The sequence below is a fragment of the Dipodomys merriami genome, unplaced genomic scaffold, assembly GCF_024711535.1.
Source record: "Dipodomys merriami isolate MVZ:Mamm:240054 unplaced genomic scaffold, mDipMer1.0.p SCAF_2, whole genome shotgun sequence".
NCBI lineage: Eukaryota > Metazoa > Chordata > Mammalia > Rodentia > Heteromyidae > Dipodomys > Dipodomys merriami.
The window spans coordinates 41,236,852-41,261,635 of NW_027203381.1; the positions used below are offsets into that span (position 1 = coordinate 41,236,852).

The 24,784-nt window shown below is 34.7% G+C and overlaps 1 protein-coding gene across 1 annotated transcript in view; it reads left to right on the top strand.

Annotated features, from left to right (window-relative positions):
* Positions 1–24,784, top strand: part of Rock1 (Rho associated coiled-coil containing protein kinase 1) — a 118,723-nt gene that overhangs the window by 39,465 nt on the left and 54,474 nt on the right. Inside the window, exons 3-11 of the mRNA XM_070029464.1 lie at positions 1,373–1,473; positions 1,911–2,048; positions 4,975–5,150; positions 5,766–5,850; positions 8,515–8,659; positions 9,659–9,797; positions 13,943–14,034; positions 19,768–19,927; positions 23,374–23,434. Coding sequence (XP_069885565.1) covers positions 1,373–1,473; positions 1,911–2,048; positions 4,975–5,150; positions 5,766–5,850; positions 8,515–8,659; positions 9,659–9,797; positions 13,943–14,034; positions 19,768–19,927; positions 23,374–23,434 — 1,097 coding nt within the window. The remainder of the gene's footprint in view (positions 1–1,372; positions 1,474–1,910; positions 2,049–4,974; positions 5,151–5,765; positions 5,851–8,514; positions 8,660–9,658; positions 9,798–13,942; positions 14,035–19,767; positions 19,928–23,373; positions 23,435–24,784) is intronic.

The window sequence follows — 24,784 nt, forward strand, 5'->3', positions numbered from 1 at the left end:
TGGATCTTTGGTGAAATGAGTTCAGAACATTAGAGCCATAAACATTGAGTTTACCTGAAAGCTACCAATCAGTGGGCACTTAACACTTGTTAACATGTATTAAAACAAACTAAAATTCAAGGAAATTGAACAGAAAGATCTTCTGCCTTTTAATTCTATAGTCTTTCTTGAGATTATGTACACAAATGTGAGTTTGAATGAACATTTTAAAAGAAAGACAAGAATATTACTGCCACTTCTTCTAGGAATAGAACCCCAGTTTAATAGTTGTTGTTTTTTTTATTGTGCAACTCTGAAATGTTAAGCTTTTCCATGTAATCTCATGCCAATGTTGACCCACGTGGATTAAAATAGCCATCTTTTAATCTGTGACCAAATTAGGAATTAGAATATCTATCCAGTGGGGATTTATAAATTATTGTTGTTTGTAGCATGACAGGTTTATATAAATAATTGCAGTGATTCCCTTTGTGTATTTTAAGTTAAAATCTAGGTTCAGATAGACCAAGGTAATGATATAGGTACTAACTATTGCCAGTTGGAAAATTTATTTTTATTCTTTAGCAACATTGCTTTTATTCCACTAATGTAAATTCAATAATAATTTTTAATATAGTATTGACTTTGTTCCTAAAACTATAATAATGTCAGGTTTTTTCTTTTTTCTTTTTGGTCATTCATGGGCCTGAACTCTGGGCATGGGTGCTATCCCTCAGCTCTTCAGCTCAAGGCTAGCGCTGTACCACTTGAGCCACAGCGCCACTTCCGGCTTTTTCTGCTTATGTGGTGCTGAGGAATTGAACTCAGGGCCTCATGCATACAAGGCAAGCACTCTACCACTGAGCTACCTTCCCAGCCCCTACTGTCAGGTTTTAATAAAAACTTGTAATACTGTAGTGAAGCTGTTCCAGAATCTAAAAATTGAATGTTTCTCTATTGAACTTCAGATATTTTTTTTTCAGTGCAGGGATTGAATCTAGGATAGTGGCCATGCTAGGCAAGCACTTTACCACTAAATTATGTCTCCCACCAATATTTTCTTTTTTTTTTTTTTTTTTAATTCCGGTTGTGGGGCCTGAACTCTGGGCCTGGGCGCTGTCAATCAGCTCTTCAGCTCAAGGCTAGCGCTCTACCACTTGAGCCACAGCGCCACTTCCGGCTTTTTTCATTTTGCTTTTTGTGGTGCTGAGGAATCGAACCCAGGGCCTCAGGCATGCAAGGCAAGCGCTCTACCACTGAGCCATCTTCCCAGCCCTCCCACCAATATTTTCTTAGGAACTTTTCTTTTGTTGTTTTTTTATGGTGTTTTTTGATTTAGTGTTAACTATAATATTTTAATGCCTTAAATTTGTAAATTTTTCTCTCCATACAGATAAAGACACAATAAACAAAATTAGAGATTTGCGGATGAAAGCTGAAGATTATGAAGTAGTAAAAGTGATTGGTAGAGGTGCATTTGGAGAAGTTCAATTGGTAGGTTGTACTTACATTATTTGAAAATGCACATACATATTTTTAGAACTCTTGACTTAAATTGTTCTAACCAATTTTTACTTAAGGACATGAAAACCTTGGGTCAAATTTAGCAGTAGTGGGAAATGTTTTCCTTAAGTATCCATGGGTAGAGACTAGCCCTCAAGCTTCAAAACTTAAATCTTTCTTCCAATATTAGACTATGTTATGGAATAATAGGCCATATAAAGAGGGCAGCATATGTAGCAGAGTGGAGGGGGAAGTATGTTATTATATGGGGAATCAGGATTTTTCTTCTAACATTCTGATAATGAAGCTAAAGTATTAAGGTTATTTAGTAAATGGCTTGCTGAAATATTAAGTTTTAAATATTAAAAGGTTTTCTTTTCAATTTTGAATGTCAGGCATATTAAAAGGTTTTCTTTTCAATTTTGAAGGTCAGGCATAAATCCACCAGGAAGGTATATGCAATGAAGCTCCTCAGCAAATTTGAAATGATTAAGAGATCTGATTCTGCTTTTTTTTGGGAAGAAAGAGACATCATGGCTTTTGCTAACAGTCCTTGGGTTGTTCAGGTATGACTTGCTACTATCTCATTATTATTTTGAACATACCTCAGAAATTTAGTTTATGTTTTAGAACAGCGATAATATGTTTGTAATTGTTTTACAATAGAATTTAGTTAAATAAAAAAGTTTAAATAATCTACTTTGACAACTGTCATGTCTGTGTGTTTCTTACTTTGTAGAAAGAAATGTTGGAAATTAAGGGAAAGTCAGAGGGGACTAAGCCATCAAGTAGCACTGTGGGCTTTAGGTTTTCAGCAGGAAGAAAAATATGCTAGAAATCAGTACTTGTAAGTTCCAGTCTTGACTGCCACTGGCCTGTTTATTAATCTGTGACCAAATTATGTAGTGTTTCTAGGCAACAATTTTCTTGCTCATAAATTGAAGTCTTCTTGGTTACTTTTAATTGTGGTGTGAAGTTACAGCTAAGCAGAGTTGGGGATAAACTATAATTCTGGATTCACCTAAAGCCAAGTCTATTTTTTATAGATGGCATAATGGGGTTTGCTAGGCAATGCTTTACCATTTGAGCCGCACCATGATTTTTTAGATAGGGTCTCACTGTTTTTGCCCGGGTCCAGTCTGGACTTTTGATCCTCCTGCTTACCCCTCCAGCATAGCTAGGATTACAGGTGTGCACCACCATATGGCTTCTTGGTTTGTTGAGATGTGTATCTCTTGATAACTTTTTGCCCTAGCTATCCTTCACCCATAGTCCCCTTGATCTGCCTCCTGAATACTCAAGGTTATAGGTGTGAGTCCCATCTGTTATTTATCTTAAATTTGGCATTCATAATGTAAGATTTATATGTGGGAAGTTAATGAGCTAGAGCATTTCTAAATGTCTATTTGTATTTTGTGATTTGTTTATTCATAGTATATAATGAAAGTCTATTCTAAGTATACTAGTAAATAGAATAAAAGTGATAAATAAAATGTTAAAAATTACATAGTAACACATTTTTAACTTAAAATGTTTACTCTGTTTTCATTAACTATGTAGATCTCTCAGCCTTGGTAATATTGACATTGGGCCAGATAATTATTTGTTGTGAGAAACTATCCTGTGTATTATTCCAGTTACTAGTATGTGTTTTAGGATGTTTGATGGCATCCTGGCTTCGACTTTAGAGATACCAGTGGTAACTCTTCCCATTGCACATATTAGTTTTTGGTTTTTTTGTTAGTCATGGGGCTTGAACTCTGGGCTTGGGCACTGTCCCTGTGCTCTTCAGCTCAAGGAGAGCACTCTACCAGTTGAGCCACAGCGCCCCTTCTGGTTTTCTAGTGGTATTGGAGATAAGAGTCTCACGGACTTTCCTGCCTGGTCTGGCTTTGAACCGCCATCCTCAGATCTCAGCCTCCTGAGTAGCTAGGATTACAGGTGTGAGCTACCGGTGCCCGGCCCACATATTGGTTTTAATAACCATAATTGTTCAAGACATTGTTGGTGATATCCATTGGTGATAGAAGGTAAACTGATTCTAGGTTAATAATGTTTTTCTAATTATGGAACCCAAGTGACAAACTGTATACTTTAATCTGACATAGTCATGCAATGCTACTTAGTTTCTTTTTCTGTAACTAAATCATTAAACTCTATTGAAAAAAATAGGTTTTTAGGTAAGTTAGGTTATTTATCATTTTCTCTAAGGCTTATATTCACTCTAAACTTGCATTTATTTCAAATATTCTTTTATAAATTGGCTCTTTCACTTGAGTCCTGATCACATATATATTTATTGCCTGGTATTGGTTCTGATTTTTAATAACTGGATTTGCTTTGTTGGCTCTAACTGCTACTCTTTTCCTGCTTCTTTGTTTACTGCTCTTCCTCCTACCAACTACTGTTATTTATTGAGCATCTGTTGTACTAAGTACTCTTCAGAAAGATAGTTAATGTTAGCTGCATCCTACAAATTATAAATTATTTTGTTCATTATGTATTTGATAAGCTGTTAATAAGCTGTTGTTAGGTAATGATGCCAACTGAATAGCAGGTATGAAAGTCAAAAGGTTTAGTTTCTTATACTTTTGTAGAGGGGATTACAGTCACAGAGGCTTGGGAGGATGTTGAAGTGTAAGAGCCAAACAGGTAATAAGGGACAGCTAAAACTGTAGCCCAGTTTATTAAAGAACTGTGATGTTTGTATTAAATTTCTACCAATGTGGAAGTTAAACTAGAAGTACAATATTTGTTTCCTTAGATTTGTATATTCTTTGATACTGTTTCAAGTAGAAAGAATTTTTCAATGTAATATGAAAAAAAATCTCTACCCAAGTTTTCAGACTAATCACTTTATAGTTCTTTTGCATACTTAAAGGTATTTAAGCCATTTATTTATGTTTGTGGGTTTTTTTTGGTTTTTTGGGGGGGTTCGGTCATGGGGCTTGAACTCTTGGGCCTGGGCACTGTCCCTCAGCTCTTTGGCTTAAGGCTAGCACTCTACCACTTGAGCCATAGCACCACTTCCAGCTTTTTTCTTTTTGCTTATGTGGTGCTGAGGAATTGAACCCAGGGCCTCAGGCATGCAAGGCAAGCTCTACCACTGAGGCACCTTCCCAGCCCTATGTTTATATTTTTAAAAGAAATTATATTTAGCCCCGTGCCAGTTGCTCACATCTGTAATCCTACCTATGTAGGAAGCTGAGATTAGAGGATCAAGGTTCAAAGCCAGCATGGGCAGCAAAGCCTGTGAGACTCTTAATTTCTAAATAACTACCAACAAGCTGGAAATGAAACTGTGGTTCAAGTGGTAGAGTGTTAGCTTTGAGCACAAGAGTTCAAGCCCCAGGGCTGGCACCAAAAAAAGAAATTGTATTTATAACTGTTTTATAGTTTATTTTACTTAAAATTTATATTATTTTTGCTGTTTTTCAAATCAAGCAATTCTGTTTCATTCTAAGTTGTTGTTTGTGTATGTTCTTATTACAGCTTTTTTATGCATTCCAAGATGATCGATATCTCTACATGGTGATGGAATACATGCCTGGAGGAGATCTTGTAAATTTAATGAGCAACTATGATGTGCCAGAAAAATGGGCACGATTCTATACTGCAGAAGTAGTTCTTGCTTTGGATGCAATTCATTCTATGGGTTTTATTCACAGGTAAAGATAGGAAAATTTTATAATATTTTGTATTTGTTGAAGGAGATAGCTAAAAGAACTTACACTTCATATGATAAATATTTTCTACTCTAGATCCACTCAGTTTCTTCCTTTGTGACCTGAGTGGAATTTTGAAATCTGTTTTAGCACTTAATATTGATATAAATGTATTCTTTAATACTTTTAGTCTGATTATATAGCTTGTGTATGGTGTTTTGAAAAGGAAAAATTGAAAGCCAATTTTCTAAACCAAATGCTAGAGTATTACTCGTTTGAATATTTTTTACACAAAAATTGAACTTTCTTTTAATTATCCATAATTATCCATTACAAGAATAGTTTTCTTTTTTTCCTCTGAAAACACGGCTTTCAACCTGTGTACAGTTACTATGTTACATGTTAGGGATTAAAAATGAGAATGGCTTAGACCTTGTCCTGCAGTTTTTTCCTTTTGAGGCTTTATCATATAAGAATTTCCTTGGTGAAGTTCAATTTCTAGATGTTGATAGGGAGTATATGTGTATCAAAGGTGGTCTTATATACATAACTGCTTCATACTTTCAACAGTGTCTGATCTGTTTCAGAAGTTCTCTTCTGTTTTATTTCCCTCTTCAGAGATGTGAAGCCTGATAACATGCTGCTGGATAAATCTGGTCATTTGAAGTTAGCAGATTTTGGTACTTGTATGAAGATGAATAAGGTTAATTAAATTTTAATTTTGTTTTTGGTAATTCAATCTAGATGCTTCCTTACAAAATGCTGTAAGAATTCATTGACCATATCTAGACTTCTTAGAACTAATATGACCTTACTTATTTGTTGAATTACATATCATGATTTCAATGTTGTATTACTAACTTAGAGATTTACTTTTTCTCACTATTTACCGTAAACGTGGATTGCCAGATTTACTAAATACTTCATAACAACCATGTAATGTATACTAATATTGAGCTTAGATGTCACTAAATACTTTTGGCAGTTTGGTATTAGATAATAAAAATTAAGTTTAAGGGGGCTGGGAAGGTGGCTCGGTGGTAGAGCGCTTGCCTTGCATGCCTGAGGCCCTGGGTTCGATTCCTCAGCACCACATAAGCAAAAAGAAAAAAGCTGGAAGTGGCGCTGTGGCTCAAGTGGTAGAATGCCAGCTTTGAGTTGAAGAGCTGAGGGACAGTGCTCAGGCCCAGAGTTCAGGCCCCACGACCGGGCCTCTTCCCCCCCCAAAAAAAAAAAATTGAGTTTAAGGAATCTGAATATTTTTTGGTATTTTCATCACCTATTAGCATGTAAAAGATTTACTGCTTATTTTAAGCGTCAGTCTTTTTTTTTAAGAGTCAGTCTTAAAAGGTATCTGTGCTCACTGTTTACATAATAAATAATTTATATGTGCAGCTAATGGAACAAATATGCCATTTTAATATTTATGTTTATAGTCTTTTAAATTTATTTCAAAATAGTTAGGAAGTTTTATTTATTTTAAAGAAAACTTGTTGGTTAGAAGGAAATACTACATGAAAACTTTTATGTGATTAGTAAGAATAGTTAACAAAGCTGAGCACCAGTGGCTCACACCTGTAATCTGAGCTACTTAGGAGGCTGAAATCTGAGGATTATGGTTCAAAGCCATTCCAGGCAGAAAAGTGCATGAGACTCTTCTCTCCAATTAATCATTGAAAACCACAGAGTGGACCCCACAACTTCAGTGGTAAAGCACTACCTTTAAGCAAAAACTGTCAGGGACAGCACCAAGGCCCTGAGTTAAAGCCCCAGCATCCAGGGAAAAAAAAGTTACAAGTAATTTTGGAAGAAGTTATTTAAATGCATACCAGATAAAATAACATAGTTGGTGTTATTAGCACTATTATGTCCTTTTCCCATATAAAATGCTTCCTTATTTTATGTCGGAGAGATCCATTTTTATACATTTTCTTCTAACATAAATTAGCTATTTTAGTAAAAAAAAAAAAAAAGGTGATCAAATCAGTATTGATAAGTTACAAAATGCTTCATTCTATCAGTCTCTCAATGTTTCATAAGGCCACTTTATTCATGAGTTTGTCAAACATGGTTTTTGATCACACATGGTGATCACATAAATAAATGCAGACATTTTCCTGTGTACACATTACTCAGCTTAAATAACTCAGCACTTTGTTATGTTTAAATCCATATTTTTTTTTCTTTTTTGGTGTTGGAGTTTAACTCAGGGTTTTGGCACTGTTGCTTTTTTGCTCAAGACTAGTACTTTTCCACTTGAACCCCAGCTCCAGTTCCATGTTTCTTGTTAGTTAATTGGAGATAAGAGTCTCATGGACTTTTTTTTGCCTGAGCTGGCTTCAAACATCAGTCTTAAGACCTCAGCCTACTGAGTAGCTAGGGTTACAGGTGTGAGTCCCTGGCATCCATCTAGTTGTGTTTAAATCCTTGTGTGACTTATTGCTTCCTTGCCTTTATTTTACTAAAATTTTCCTTTTCAGCTGGGCTCCACGGGTTCAAACCTATAAATCCTAGCTACTCTGGAGGCTGAGACCTGAGAATTGTGGTTGGAAGCCAGTCTAGGCAAGAAAGTCTGTGAGAATCTATATCTAATTAATCACTAAAAGGCCAGAATTGGAGATGTGGCTCCAGTGGCAGAGTGCCAGCCTAGAGCAAAAAAGCTAGCAGACAGCATCTAGGCCCTGAATTCAAGCTCCAGCACTGGCATACCTTCTCTAAAGCAAATTCCTAAAAGTCAGAAAAAGTTAAAAAGAGCTAACAAGGGCACATAATATAGTTAAATAATAACATGAAATTTAGATTGGTTGAAAGTCAGTGTTTTTCAGAAATTGGGCAATGTTACAGAAAAAAAATGAATCAAGGGTTTTCAGTATAGTATTGAACTCTGTGCATTCTGATCATTTTGTTTTTCCTCAACTGTGGTCTCCTTGGAACCACTGGATAATCATGGATACCAAAGTTCTCTGTTTCTACTGACTTACATACTTCTTCTCTGAAATTAGCACAACTAGGGACTAGTAAATGGTGACAATCTATCTTTTTAGTCAGTATTATTAAAACCAGAAATCACTAGTGTATGTGTTGCATATTATGTAGTATATATGGATATAATATGAATATATTATGTATGTAGTATGTATATATTTAGTTGTGTATTTTTGTTGAATTAATATTCTGCTTTGATAACATTTTATAGCCTGAAGACTTAGGTTAAGTTATATTATAAAAAAATAGGTTATAATATAGGTATCCTATAATATATAACCTATATTAGAAACTATAGGTTATATTATTTTAAAAGTCATTTTAAATAATTGACAATTTTTATTTACATCCTAATTTAAAGTTTGATCTGCACTCTTTTTAGGAAGGTATGGTACGATGTGATACGGCAGTTGGAACACCTGATTATATTTCCCCTGAAGTATTAAAATCCCAAGGTGGTGATGGATATTATGGACGAGAGTGTGACTGGTGGTCTGTTGGAGTATTCTTATATGAAATGCTTGTAGGTGAGTTATAGAAGATATTTTTAAAATTTTTTCTTGTCAAGGTGATACAGAGGTTACAGTTACATACACTCAAGGTAGTGAGTACATTTCTTGTCAAACATTGTTACCCCCTCCCTTGTTTTTCTCCACTTTCCTTCTCCCCCAGGTCCTCTCCATAAAGTTCATTTCCAACATGTTGTCTTGTGAGTATCTCTGTTGCATTGATTAGCCCTTGTCCTTTATCTCACCATTTTGTTGTTCCCCTTCCTTTCCCTAATTCAGATAATTGTATATACAATATACAGGACCAAAATCAAATACAATGACAACTGTATTGGGATAAACCTTAGGGGGAGGGAAGAAAAAATACAGAAAAAAATAAATAACTTCACATAGTACATAATAACAATTAAACAATAACAATTAAAACCTCTTGTTTCCATATCTTAGAGTTGATTTTGCTTAACATCATCTTATATGGTCAGATGTATATAGCTATTGAGCTATTGTGATCCTCTTCTAGGACTGTTTCTAGACATATACTAATTATAACAAATGAGGGAAACTATGGAGCCTATGTTTCTTTGGGTCTGGCTTACTTCACTTGATATGATTTTTCCAAGTCTTTCATTTCCTTACAACTGGGGTGCTATCATTCTTTCTGATGGAAGCATAGAATTCCATCCAATTCCATATCAATTCCATTGATCCATTCATCTACAAAGGATGAGGATTTTATGTACCTCTAATGTTTTTTTATCCCCAAACTAATGACTTCTGATTCAGTATTTATTACAGTAAGCATTGCTTATTTTGTTTGTAGGAAATAATGATCCAGTCCTGTTTTTTATGTTTTTAAGAGCTATCTAGAAATCTACAGCAGTATCTTATGTATCATAAGATGCTTTTAGTTACATACATATTTAATATTTGTTAACAAAATAACTGAGTTATCTGTCTTTGAGATTGATATTTTTAATGAATTTTATTTTGCTTTTGTTTTCTCTATCAATATTTTAGGTGATACACCTTTTTATGCAGATTCTCTTGTGGGAACTTACAGTAAGATCATGAACCATAAAAATTCACTTACTTTTCCTGATGATAATGATATATCAAAAGAAGCAAAAAACCTTATTTGTGCCTTTCTTACTGACAGGTAAATTAATCTGCTATTAAGCCTAGGAATCTTACTTTGTTCCTCAATTATTAATGTTCATATCAGAGTTCATATTTGTGAACTATTAGAATATAAAAGCTCCTATTTATAAAATCACCTATGACAATGAAACCTGTTATAATTTTGATGCTTCTTTATCTGAATCACTCACTGTACCTAATCAATTGAGATAATAATACAGTCAGCTGATGACTTAGCCAGATAATGATTTTCTTTTGTGGTAAGTTTTTAACTTGGTTAATTATCAGAATGATAATATCTTCTATTATGTAGGAGAATTTTTCTTAGCATTAACATCTCTGAAATTAGAATGTATATTAATGTAACTGGGAACATTTTCTCCCATGTATATAAAAATGATGATACATCTTCCAACTTAAGACATTTGTCATTTTATAATGTATAGTATTACAAATAACAGAAAATTACTTATATCTTCTAAACATAGTCATTGGTCATTTTTTTCTACATCCAAAAAGCATTATATTTAAAAGTGATCCAGATATCTTGGTAAGATTACATTTAATCTTGATGATTGCATATTGTCAAGTGTTCAGCGAGGCAAGGTACTTTTAAATATGTTTCTCAGTTTAAGATTTCCTTTAAATAAACTTAACCTTTTTTCCATAAATCCTAGGGATTGAAAGGAGGCATAGTTCTCATATATATATATATATTTTTTTTTATGTGCCAATTCTAGAACTTGACCTCAGGGCTTGGGTGCTCTCCTTGAATTTTTGTGCTCTAGACTTGTACTCTACCACTTGAGTTACATCTCTACTGCCAAGTATTTTTTGGGCGGGGGAAGAGGATTTAATTGGAGATCAGAGTCTCACAGATTTTCCTGTGCAGGCTGGCTTTGAACCATTATTTGAGAATCTCGGTCTTTTGAGTAGGTAGGATTACAGGTGTGACTCACCAGTACTTGTCTCATCTTTTTACATTTTAATACAAAGAATGATAATATGTTGTGTTCCATGCTAGGAATATAAAAGTAAGCAAGATACATAGCATTTTTCTCAAATAACTTCATATTCCTTTGGGAGTAAATAGGTAAGTCAAACATTTATTGTACAGAGAGTTAAGTACTGTGTACAGGAGATAAGAGATCCCTGAGAGATTGATTGCATAATGCAGTATGGAAAGTTAATAAAAACTACCTAGAAAAGGTATCATACATCTGAAAAAATTACTTATATCTTAAAAAAAATAGAATTCAAGGTTAATAACTTCTGAGGAGAATTGTATTTAACTTTTTGGGTTTTTTTAAGTAATATAATTTTATGGTTATTGTTAAGGTGTTGTGCAGAGGGGTCACCATTCCATAAGTCAGGTGATGAGTACACTTCTCGATTAGACCATGTCACCCTTCTCTTGCTTTCCTTCAGCATGCCTTCTGTTCCTGTCCACAAGTTACATAGTTCATTTTCCACATAGTGTCTGCTGGATACCATGACTGCATTTGGTCACCCTTCCTTCCTCCCTTTCTTTTTTTTTTTAATTCATTTTTTAAAATACATTTTTATTATAAAAATACTGTACAGAGAGGTTATAGTTACATGAGCAAGGTAATAAGTACATTTCCTATCAAGCATTGTTACCTCCTCCTTTGTTTTTTCCCCTACCCTATTACCCTTCCACCTCCACAATTACACTCTCCTCCCTCCCCATCTCCCTGCCTAAATTGTAAAGTTCATTTTTCAACATAGTGTCTTGTACATCTCTTTGTTACAATGGGCCAGCCTGTATCCCTAACAAATGGGGCAATGTCATTCTTTCTGATGGAAACATAGACTTCCATTGTATATGTACACCACATTTTCTTGAGCCATTCATTTATTGAGGGGCATCTGGGTTGGTTCCATATTTTAGCTATAGTAAATAATGCTGCAATAAACATAGTTGTGCTGGTAGCTTTAGTATGGTCTTGTTTGTGATCATTTGGGTAAATGCCCAAAAGTGGGATTGCTGGGTCCTAGGGGAGCTCTATGTGGAGTCTTTTGAGGAACCTTCATACTGCTTTCCAAAGTGGTTGAACACATTTATACTCCCACCAACAATGCATTAGGGTTCCCTTCTTTCCACATCCCCTCCAGCATCTGTTGTTATTAGAATTCTTGATTATAGTCATTCTAATTTTTAAAAAAATTTTTTATTGAGATTAGGTGGTTATATAAATTTCACAGTATTGTGAAATAGTGATTCTTAGTTAAAGTTAAACACATTTTAACCTTCACAAGGCAAATTGTCATTATCATGGTCTATAAAGTTTGTGTATTCTATGAGCTTTGACAATAGACCTATTTCTTTCACATTGGGTGATATGTACATTTTTTTTCTTTTCTTTTGCTTAGTGTTAGCTGTTCCCTCTCTCCCTTTCAGTCCCTCCCTCCCATCACTGCCCTTGAGTTACTTAGTTTATTTTCATCAATGTCCAGCATAGCTGATGAGCCTCTCTGTTACATATTTTCCCCTGAATTAGCTTTATTAATTCAATTGAAATCCCATCTATACTTGATGGAAAAAGAGTTTACATTATCTGTTCTAATGAAAAGCTTGAACTTTTATAGCCTAAATTTTAGAAAAACATGCCTAAGGAACAGTTACTTTGCTTTTGGTGGCACTGAGGTTTGAATTCAGGGCCTTGCACTTGCTAGTTTGGCACTCTACCAGTTTGAGCAATCCTTCCAGCCTTGTTTTTTGCTGGTTATTTTTGAGATAGGGTCTCACTTCCTACCTGGTTTGTGCCTGAGCCAAAATATGTCTAGTCTACATCAGGTTTCTGGTAGTTGAACTTTTCATGATCTTCCCAATTTCATCCTTCCAAGTAGCTAGCTAGTTTTACAGGTATGAATCACTGGTGTTCAGCTAGAACTAGTTACTTCTAAAATACATCATACTTAAGTATAAATCCAGGGAAAAGGTTGAGAGCATGTGTACCTGTGTTTTGAGGGTTCGTTCTGTATTGATATTCTTTTCAAAGGCAACCTTAAGGTTATTTATCTCCTCCTCCTTCAATTTATATTCTGCCAATAAATTGTAAATACATTAAAAGTGTCATACATCTGAAAAAATTACTTATATCCTAAAAAAATAGAATTCAAGGTATTCCTAGTGTTTGCAGGTACTCTTCTAGAAACAGATGATACTGAACTCTCAAGTTCCAGTAAAGTTATATTTGAAAAAAACTTTTGCTCACCAAAAAAAGAGGTCAGTGATGAGTAACTTGTCCAGTAAAACTTTCAAATGTTTTAAGTAATATCAAGAATTAGTTGTCTTTTTTTTTTTAATCTTGGGGCTTGAATTCAGGGCCTGGCCGATATCCCTGAGTTTTTGTAATACTCTACTACTTGAGCCACAGTTCCATTTCCATCCTTCTGGTTAATGTGAGAGAAAAGTTTCATGGATTTTCCTGCCCAGTCTGGCTTTAAATTGTGATCCAGGAGATCTCAGTGTATTGAGTACTTAGGATTACAAGGATAAACCACAAGCACCCAGCTGTCATTGACTTTTTTTAAAGTTAGTCAGAAATACTGAATATTACAATTTAAAAGATGTTTTTGGAGTTTATAAATAACATGAAGTATTGAAGTTGTTGGTTGCGTGGGTTCAGTTAGGTGTTAGTGGCTCATACCTGTAATCGTAGGTACGCAAGAGGCTGAGATTTGAGCATAGTGGTTTGAAGTCAGCCAGAAATAGAGCTGTGGTTCAAGTGGTAGAGCACTAGCCTGGAGCCCCCCTCCCAAAAAAAGAAGGAAGGCTCAAGGACAGAGTCCACCAAGGCTTGTGTTCAAGCCCTCAGACAGGCACCAGAAAAAAACAAAAACAAAAAGCATGACTTCACTAAAATAAAACCTGCCAAGAAAATGCACTGTGTTTTATTAAGCATGGTAGATGAGTCATCTGAATTTTTATTATCAATAACAAGTCATGAAATATGAAAATACTTTTTATGTTTTTCTTCACTTTCTTTAGTTTGGTGTTCTGAGTCTTTGACTTATTACATATTTGAGCATAAATTTATAATCAAAATACATAGATATACATAAGCTTAATGGCATGCTCACAAATAAACCTAGGTAATAATAATGACTGATTACTTTTCTCAATCTCTTTCTGTTCAGAGAAGTAAGATTAGGGAGAAATGGTGTAGAAGAAATCAAACGACATCTCTTCTTCAAAAATGATCAATGGGCTTGGGAAACACTTCGAGACAGTAAGTTATTTTTCTCTAAGATAGTACATGTTTGATAGTATTTTTGGTATATAGACCGTGGAATCTGCCTTGCTAAATATTTGTGTATATCTAATGAAACCCACAAGTACACAATGCTGTATGACAGTTATTTTAGTAAAAAAAGAAACATAATTTTGGCCAAGTTGTGGAACTGCCCTTTTCATGTCCCACTCAAAATACCAAGATGTAATATGTATATAAGTTACGGATTTGGACTCAGCAGTCATAATTTGATGTTTGAACTTTATTGAGTTGCCCCTTTATTTTAGGTTTTCGTTATATCCTTCTTTTAAGAATCATCAATACTGTATAGTATCTTTACAATAAAAAATTAAAAATAAAAAAATAAAAAAATCAATAAATGAAACTAAAATGTGTTTTCTTGTAAAAAGAAGACAACTTACTCTTATTAAACCTTAAAAGATTATTACTACTTAATAACATATCTTGATTTGATTTGATTTTGGAAATGGTCATATGCTTGATTCCATCAGGGTTTTTCAGATTGCAGTTGTGAAATAAAAGTTTGTGGTGTCTAAGAAATTAAGTTTCAATGGATAAAGTTTTCTTATTTTTTAAAAAAGAATTAAAATTATACTTTAAGATAGTTGAATCAAAATTACTATGCAGCAACACCAAAAGTTTTGTTCTCATTCACTTTCTGGACTTAGAAGGGCAAGATTTAATTTTTTTCCTTGTTGGTGTATCAGAAATTATTTTTTAAATCAGGTATCAGAAGAAAAATAATGCATATCATCCCGTAACTTCTTGCTGTATCAACAGCAGTGAACAATAGTAGAAATGATTTCAGCCTGTGTAGTTTTAGGTACACTTAAAAATTAGGCATATGTTTTTTGAGAACTGCTTTACTGATTAAAACAGTAAGAGGCTTTCTCTGGGAAGAGAAAAAGATGTTAATTTTGAAGAAATAGATTTTGTAGGTTTGCTAATTTTAGCAATATATTCAGACGATTTAAAAGAAGCAATTACATTCTTTTAAATATATTACATTCATTATATTAAACTATATCATTGCCTTAGAAGAAGAAAGGAAAATAAAATCTCAAAATTAAGAAATTGTACTATAATAAAGAATGTCATTGAATGGTTATCTGGAGAAGCTATGGGAACAAGTTGACACTGGAAAATTTATTAACAGTTTTACATTGTCTTGGGGGCAAAGAAATGGTTGCCAGACAGATGAGCAGGGAGTTAATTTACATTGAAAACTTTGGGTTTTTATTCAACTACACTCTTGTAAAGTTTACGAAAGCAGAAAACACACAAAATAATTATAAATCTCAAAAATATAAGCACTGAGGGCTGGGAAGGTGGCTCAGTGGTAGAGTGCCTGCAAGTGTGTTTAGAATTGTTTTGAATTTTTTTAGACCAGTTTAGAAAAAAAATTAATATCAGGGATATGTTTTTCTTTTTGAGTTGAAAATTAGTATTACCCTCTTTTTCTGTTTGTATTTTTTCTGTACTAAGTAAGGATAGTACTCAAGGCCTTAGACGTTCTATAGAGGCACTCTACCACTGAACCACAGCCAGTGATTTTGTCATAATATTCTTAGATTTTAACATACTTATCAACACTTTGATACTTTTTTTCTAATTTTAAGCAGGTCTTGCTTTGTAGTTATTGAAAAAATATGAAAGAAAAGTTGAAGTGTGTAGAATTTCTTATTTTCTTTCTTTTTTCTCTTTCTACCCCTTCTTCTTAGCCCTAAAACAAGACTACTTTTATTCTGAATTGACTTTCTAATTTTAAAAAATTATATATTTGTTACAACTCTTTTAAATACTTTTGAATTCCCAATTTTCTTTGGCAAAAATGTTTCCTTTTATAACTAGTAATTATTTTGGTAGTTTTATCCTTACAATACATTGGCAATTAATCTTTATCATGAGTTTGATACTAGCTTAACTTTTAACAGTCTTTCTGTTGAACTTCCTGATTTTCATCCTTTGTTTAGAGGCAAAGAATGCTAAAAATTTAAGATTATTTTCCCATTCATTTGATAGTGAATTGAAGAAATGACAAGTGAGAATAAGGTAGAAGACAAAAGAAATATTGGTACACTGGTACACTACCAAATACCAAGTACACTATGTGCAAATCACAATGTCAGGATTCAGATCTTAGTGTTTTACTCCAAAATGTGTGATCGTTGGAATACTGTGTACCGTTTAGAGATACTCACCTAATCAGTATGTGTGGGTATATATAATACAACATATATGGTATATCAGAAATACCAGAATTTAAAATTCTGGAGGAAAGTATATTATTTATTATATATAATGCATTATTAACAATATTTGTTAAATAGTGTAGCAGTTTGCAAACACTGCCATTCATTACCTCATTTAAGGTAAGATACAGTCCTTTACTTATTCTGCTTGTACCTTGTGGAAAATTTAAGATACTGAAGATGGTAAAACTTTTGTCAATCCATATGTTTTCAATTTAGTCAGAACCAAAAAACAAAACAAAACCCTCATTACCTATATACACATATAGTATTGTAGGTTCTGTGAATTTATTAAGACTAATGCCGTCTCATAGAATTTTACATTTTCATAATAAAGGTAAGTAGTATGGTGTTCATGAGCACTGCTGGGCATAGTGACTCACACCTTTAATTCCAGCTGTTCTAGAAGTGTAGATCTAGTAGGACTGCTGTTAAGAGTCTGACTCAGGAAAAAATTTTAGTGAGATATTAACAAATAAGCCAGGGATAGTGGTACATGCCTATAATCCCTTATGTGTGATTAAGAGGATCACAATCCAAGGCTGGCCCTGGGCAAAACATAGGAGACTGTTTAAAAACTATAAACAAATCAAAACAAAAAAAGGCTGAGGTCCATGGCAAGTGGTAGAGTGCCTGGCTTAGGTCCTGAGCTGAAACTCTTAATAGCTCCATTTTTTTTTCTTTATGTTGTGGTAAACTTTTGGTAACAAAAAAAAATTCTCCTCTAATCATATTTAACTGTACAATTCAGTAACCTTACTTGCCTTGTCTTAGAACGATCATCACTATCTATTCCATAACTTCATACCTTTAAAACTATTAAATGACAACTCTCCCTTTCTTTGCTTTCCTGTTCCTCAGGAACTACTCTGTTAGGTTCTATCCCTGAGAATTTGACTATTCAAAGTACCTCATTTAACTAAAATATTACAGCATTTGGTTTTTGTGACTTTTATTTCACGTAGCATAATAATGTCTTCAAGTTTCACCCATCATAGCATCCTAATTTTATTCCTTTTCAAGACTGAATAATAGTATTCCATGTGTGTGTTTATATGTCTTATTCAAGACATCATTGGCAAACCCATTTCAGTGAAGCTTTAATTTTCTCCTGAAAATTATAGTTTTATCTCTGATGTTCAGATCTTTGGTCCATTGTATGTGGCATATGATAATGATTCAACTTCATTCTTTTGCATATCCAGTTTTGCCAGTACCTTATAGTGAAAAATCTATCTTTTCTTTACCAAATTGTCTTAGCCCTTTAAACATTTAAGTAATTATTAACTATTAAATTCTTAAGTATTTAGTCCCTTAAAAAATATTTTAAATTATGTTTAAAATTTTATTGTATATTTGATTATTTGCATGTTTTTCTGCCACTACCAAACCATTTTGACTATAGTAGCAAGTTGTTTTGTTCTGTTTTGTTGTTTTGTACTGGTAATAGGCCTTGAACTCAGGGCCAGGGTGTTGTGCCTGAGGTTTTTTTGCTCAGAGATACCATTCCCCTACTTGAGCCACAGATCCATTTCTGCTTTTTAATGGTTAATTGGAAATAAGAGGTGCATTTGCACAGCCTTTCCTGCCTAGGCTGGCTTCAATCTGCAATCTTCAGATCTAAGCATCCTGAGTAACTAAGATTACAGGTGTGAGTTACCAATACCCAGCTTGTAATAAGTTTTGAAATCAGAAAATGTAAGTCTTTCAAACTTTTTATTCCCAAAATAGTTTGTACTATTTTGAGCCTTGTGATTTCATATGAGTTTTAGGATGTGGTTTTTTCATGTTAAAAAAAAAAGACATGGAGCCAGGCACCAGTGGTTTACAACTGTAATCCTAGCTAGAAGGCTGAAATCTAAGGATCTCAGCTTGAAGTCAGCCTAGACAGGAAAGTCTGTCAGACTTTTATCTCCAGTTAACTGTCAAATGGTCGGAAGTAGAGCTGTGGCTCAAGTGGGAGAGTGCTAGCCTTGAGCACCAAAGCTCATAGGTAGCACCCAGGCCCTGAATTCAAGCCTTAGGACTGGCACCAGAAAAAAATAATTATAATAATTAGAAATACAGTTATAATCTGTAAAAAATTTGATGTGTTGCCATCTTAATATAACATTTTCTATTCCATAAACAGAAGATAACTTCCTATTTAAGCCTTCTGGGTATTTAATTCTTTCGAATATGTAGATTTAGGAAACAATTCCTTTTCAGATTATTCATTTATAGAGATACAACTTTTTCATGATCATGTACATTGAACTTTATTGAATTATTACCTATGATTTTTTAGTGTAACTTCGCTAGGATTTTCTACATAAAATCCCATAGGACCATGCTGTTTCTAAATTCAGTTTTGTCAACTAATAATTTGGATTCCTTGCCCCCACACACCTTTTGGGGGGTGTCTGTTCTGTTACCAGGACATGAACTCCTGAGGAGGCCTCAAAATCTCATTTGGCTTTTTTTGCATGGATGATACTTTACCACTTGAGCTGTACCTCCAATTTATAGCTTGTTGTTGTTATTGTTGTTGTTGTTGTTGTTTGCCAATCCTGCGGCTTGAATTCTGGACCTGGGCACTGTCCCTGAACTCCTTTTTGCTCAAGGTTAGCACTCCACTACTTGTTTCACAGCCTTTCCTGCCCAGGCTGTCTTTGCACTGTGATTCTCAGATCTCAGCCTCTTGAGTAGCTAGGATTACAGGCATGAGCCACTAGTGCCTGGCCAGCCTTTCTAAAAAATTTATTTATTAATTTATTTATACTGTGTTTTTAGTACCAGTGGCCAGCTTGCCCCATATATATATTTTGTTGGTCATGGGGCTTGAACTATGGGCTTGGGTACTGTCCCTGCACTCTTCAGCTCAAGGCGAGCACTCTACCACTTGAGCCACACAGCACCACTTCCTGTTTTCTGAGTGGTTTATTGGAGATAAGAGTCTCATGTGGATTTTCCTGCCTGGGCTGGCTTTGAAACATGATCCTCAGATCTCAGTCTTCTAAGTAGCTAGGATTACAGGCATGAGCCACCGGCACCTGGCTTCCAAAATTTTTTTTTTTTTTTTTGGTCCGGTCGTGGGGCCTGAACTCAGGGCCTGGACGCTGTCCCTCAGCTCTTCAGCTGTGCTGAGGAATTGAACCCAGGGCCTTGTGCATGCAAGGCAAGCGCTCTAACACTGAGCCACCTTCCCAGCCCCCAAAATATTTTTTGATGATAATAATTTAGTGAAACTTCATTATACCACTGTATAAAGTAAAAGCACACTTTAAATATTATAATAGTATTTTCAAGCTGCAAAAGAAGATATTAATAATATTATTTTATAATAGTGTATTTTCTCCCCACATATGGTCATGGTTTTATAGCATGTTAGCTTTGTCCCCACCATATATATAATTCTTTATGTTACTTTATTTGGATATTAATTTTGAATGAGCAACCAGTTTTTTTTTGTTTTTAGCTGTAGCACCAGTTGTACCTGATTTAAGTAGTGACATTGATACTAGTAATTTTGATGACTTAGAAGAAGATAAAGGAGATGAAGAAACATTTCCTATTCCTAAAGCTTTTGTTGGCAATCAGCTGCCTTTTGTTGGATTTACATATTATAGCAATCGCAGGTAAGTATACTGTAAAAGTACTAATGTTACTTTATATTTTAGATCCTGATGTTCATACTCTTAGGATATCTAAGGATTTTAAAGTAAACTTAATGATACAGATTTATCTTTTTATATCACTTTTTCAGTAATGAATGATTTTTCTCATATTTGGCTTCTCTTGTAGTCATTCATATTCAGAATATTGTTCTTTAAAAATTCGGGGCTGGGAGTTTAGCTCAGCAGAAGAGTGCCTGCCTGGCGAGCTCAAGGCCCTGAGTTCGGTCCTCAGCTCTCAGGGGAGGGGGGACAGGGAGTGGAGGGGGGGGAAATAATAGGCAACTAAAAATAATTTGCTGTGGCTGGGAAGGTGGCTTAGTGGTAGAGTGCTTGGCTCACATGCATTGAGGCCCTGGGTTCGATTCTTCAGGGCTTTATGCATGCTAGGCAAGTACTCTACCACTGAGCCACATTCCCAGCCCAAATAGTACATTTCTTTCTTTCTTTTTTTCTTCCATCCTGGGGCTTGAACTCAAGGCCTAGGTGCTGTCTCTGAGCCCTTTTTGCTCAAGGCTAATGCTCTACCACTTTAAGCCACAGAGCCCCTTCCCAGTTCTTTTTAAGTTATGGCTTATTACATGAATAGGTGAAAATGTGCTTGCTTTTCAAAAGAACTAACAAAATGTTGCTTAATCTTACTGTAATAATGTGAGTATAATTTTTAATCTACTTTGTTTAGTCTTGTGTCAGTCATGGGGCTTGAAATCAGGGCCTGGGCACTGTCTCTGACCTTTTATGCTCAAGGCTAACACTCTACTACTTGAGTCACAGATCCTTTTCCTACTTTTTCGTGATTATTTGGAAATAAGAATCTCACAATTTTCTGTCTGCCCGGCTTCAAACTACCGTCCTTAAATCTCAGCCTCCTGAATAGCCAGTATTACAGGTGTAATGCCCAGCTTGAATATACTGCTTGGAAATAGAAAACTTAATTAGTTTATATCTCTGAAATCTAAACATTTAGTTGCCAGGGGCAGGCAGATACATCTTTCTTGCTGAAGTATACCTGAATTAAACATAATTATCAAGTAGCCTTAATTTTATAGCTATATTTCTTTTTGTTTTTTGTTTTGTGGCCATGGGACTTGAACTCAGGGATTGGGCGCTGCCCCTGATCTTTTTCACTCAAGACTGTATTACTCTAGCACTTTGAGCCATTGCACCACTCTCCCAGTTTTCTGGTGGTTAATTGGAGATGAGTGTCACAGACTTTCCTGCCCAAGGCTGGCTTTGAACTGTGATCTTTAGATCTCAGCCTCCTGAGTAACTAGGATTACAGGAGTGAGCCACCAGTTCCCCAGCTACATTTTTTATAGACTGATTCTTTTCATAAAATTTTACCCAGATAATCCAATTGTGTGTAGAAGTAGCAATATACTATGAAAAAGGACTGATTTTAAGAATAAAGAAAGTCAAAGATTATGGATATGTGTAGTGGGATCTTGCATTCCTGTGCTTCATTCAGAGCACCTTAAATTACTAGTATATGCAGAAGGCTAAACATGAAATTCAGAAATGCAGCATTTTAAATTTAGGAGATACCTTAGCTATCAGATAGTCTAATCTTTTTAGTTCACAATCCATTGGCATTGCCATATCCTTATACTGATAAGCAGAATCTTATTCTGAATTTCTGGGACACTGAATAATTAATGGAACTAAATTGTCCTATGTCTAGAACTTATTTGATACGAAAACTTGTTTCATAGCCCTTACTATTGTTGATTGATTCTCAAATTGATACAATATTCCAAAGAAAGCCTAGGAAGTAACAGATTTCTAGTTGTTTCTTCTAGAAGACCATTGTGTATGTTTGATGATACTTAAAGGGTAATTGATTCTATTTTATTATTCATTATTAGTTAACTGACCCTAAAGCCATCAGTGTACTGTAACTTTTAGTCTCTTTTCTGGACAGGTATGCTGGTTAATCAAGATGCTGATTGTAGTGATGATAATAATAGAGGTATTAGTAGTAACTGTAACTTGGTGAAGATGGAAGCAAAATCAGAAGCATCTTACTTTTACAAAATATTTCAATCCTGAGAAAAATTTAACAAGTCTATTTAGAGCTGCTGATAATTTCATAACCTGCCCAGAGAAGATCTTTAGGCCTATTAATTATTGGGTTTATGTAATTATATGAATTGTGGGGGTTTTGTTGTTATTTTTTTCCATCGTGGGGCTTGAACTCTGGGCCGGGATGCTGTCCTTGAGTTCTTCAGTTCAAGGTGAGTGCTCTAGCACTTAAGCCACAGCTCCTCTTCTGGTTTTCTGGTGGTTAATTGGAGATAAGAGTCTCACGTATTTTCTTTTCAAGGCTGGCTTTGAACCACTATCCTCAGATCTCAGCCTTTTGAGTAGCTAGAATTACAAGTACCATCAGGGCCTGGCAAATTGTGTTTATATATAACTCTTTACACTGAAATGAAATAACTCTGCAAGTTTTACATTCCCAAAAATTACCATGACCAAACTTTGGTACTGTTGTTTAAACTACTTAAGCACAAACTTTCAACTGTTTTACTAAAAGGTAGTTGGGTGCAAAGTTGATAGTTGTACATATGTCTTATAGAGGTCAGTATGTTATTGTCTTCATTCTTAAATTCTAAAACTTCTGAAAATGTAAGTTTTAGTTGTTGTGTGGCATAACTTGCTCTCAAAGTCAAGAAAACACACACACACAAATTATTAGAGGGCTGGGAATGTGGCTTAGTTGTAGAATGCTTGCATAGCATGCATGAAGCCCTGTGTTCAATTCCTCACCACCACATACACAGAAAGGCCAGAAGTGGCACTATGGCTCAAGTGGTAGAGTGCTCGCTTTGAGCAAAAGAAGCTCAGAGATAGTGCCCAGGCTCTGAGTTCAAGCCCCAGGCTGGCAAAACAATAACATGATTTGAAGCCGGTGGGTAGCTCATGCCTGTAATCCTAGCTACTCAGAAGGCTGAGATCTGAGGATCACTGTTCTGGGTAGGAAAGTCCATGAGACTTATCTCCAACTAACCACCAGAAAATCAGAAGTGGCACTGTGGCTCAATGTGGTAGAGCATTAACCTTGAGCTGAAGAGCTCAGGGACAGTACTCAGGCTCAGAGTTCAAGCTCCACGACCAACCAAAAAAAAACTCACAAAATGATTAGAACTAACTTGAGACTATGTTTTAAAATTTCATCCAACATTGTATAAATATTAGTATGTTTTCTTTGTGAATTTTAAAGTCATATGAATAATTAGAATGTGCTTCAGACCTAACTGTTGTATTATGTTTCTAAAATAAAAATTATGAACTTATACTTAATTTAAAAAGCATAATAGTGTAATATTGAACATAAAGCGGGCATATAGTATTTATTACTTGGCATTAAAAAGGTTTTGTTTTCTTTTTAAACTTTGCTTCACCCTCAGATACTTATCTCCAACAAATCCTAATGATAACAGAACTAGCTCCAATGCAGATAAAAGCTTGGTAAGCATTTTCTTACTTGTGCATTTGTTATACGTTTATGTTAATGTTGTTGAGTAATTTGATATATTATGAATGTGCAGTTAGTGAACTTAGATTTATGTGGCACTATTTCAGTGAGAAAAAGGGGCAAAACTAAGTGAATGAGTATTTGTTTGCTCTTAAGGACATCTTTTTGTTTTAAATATTCATCCTAATGAGCTGTTTGGGAAGTGATATAGCTAACAATTACTTATAAATCATTAAAGTAAAAGCACTTTTGAATGTAAGAAACTGTAATATACCAGCTCTCTTACTATGTTATCTATAGAACTAAAGGTACAGCAGGTCTTCAAAAATACTCAAAAGATTTGTGCTTTCTTTGGGACACTCTTATCTAGTGGTGGCTGCTGTAGGTTTTACTCTTGTAAGAATACCACTAATACTAAACTAAATACATAAATCAACTAATTTTATGTAATTCTTTTTTTTTTTTTTTTTTTTTGGTTGGTTGTGGGTCTTGAATTCTGGGCCTAGGCACTGTTCCTTAGCTATTTAGCCCGAGGCGAGCACTCTACCACTTGAGCCACAGCACCACTTCTGGTTTTCTGGTGGTTAATTGGAGATAAGGGTTTTCCTCCTGGGTTGGTTGTGAACCATGATCCTCAGATCTCAGCATCCTGAGTAGCTAGGATTACAAGTGTGAGCCACCTGCACCCAACTGTAATTGATAGTCTCAGCTGAGATACTACACAACTTTGTAGTTGCAAAGAATAAGGAGTAAATTTATTCTTTGCTTCATTATATGCTGTTACTTCCTTTTTCTTTTCTTTTTTTTAAAAACAGTTACCTTTTGTGATCTTTCATAATTCTATTTCAGTTTTGTTTTTTTTTTGTTGTTGTTGTTGTTGTTTTTTGCCCCTTCTTCCAGTGTCTGAGTTGTACTTTTAGTTCTCCTTGCAGGACGCTGTTCCTCTGCTTGCTTTATTATAAAATATTTCCCACAGTTGTGATCATGTCTGTGCTCATGTAATCTCAAACTTGCTTATTTATGTTCTACACCCAAATCTCTCTCTTCCTGTATACTTCTCAAGCACCTCAAACCAGGCCAAAGCCAAACTCAGTTTTCCTCTCTCCATACTCTTTCCCAGATAATTTTTGTGTTTCTTACCTTTTTTTTAAACATTAGTTTCTAGGTCATATATTCTACCTTCTAATAAACTTATTCATTTTGTCCTCTTACTCCTGTAGTCTCTGCTTTTTTTCCCTATTAATAGTTGCTTTTCCTAGAATTATACTTTTAATGTTTTGGTGTATTGTTGAATTTTACTTGAATATTGTTTATGGGATGTCTGTATTAGGTCAAAATTTGCC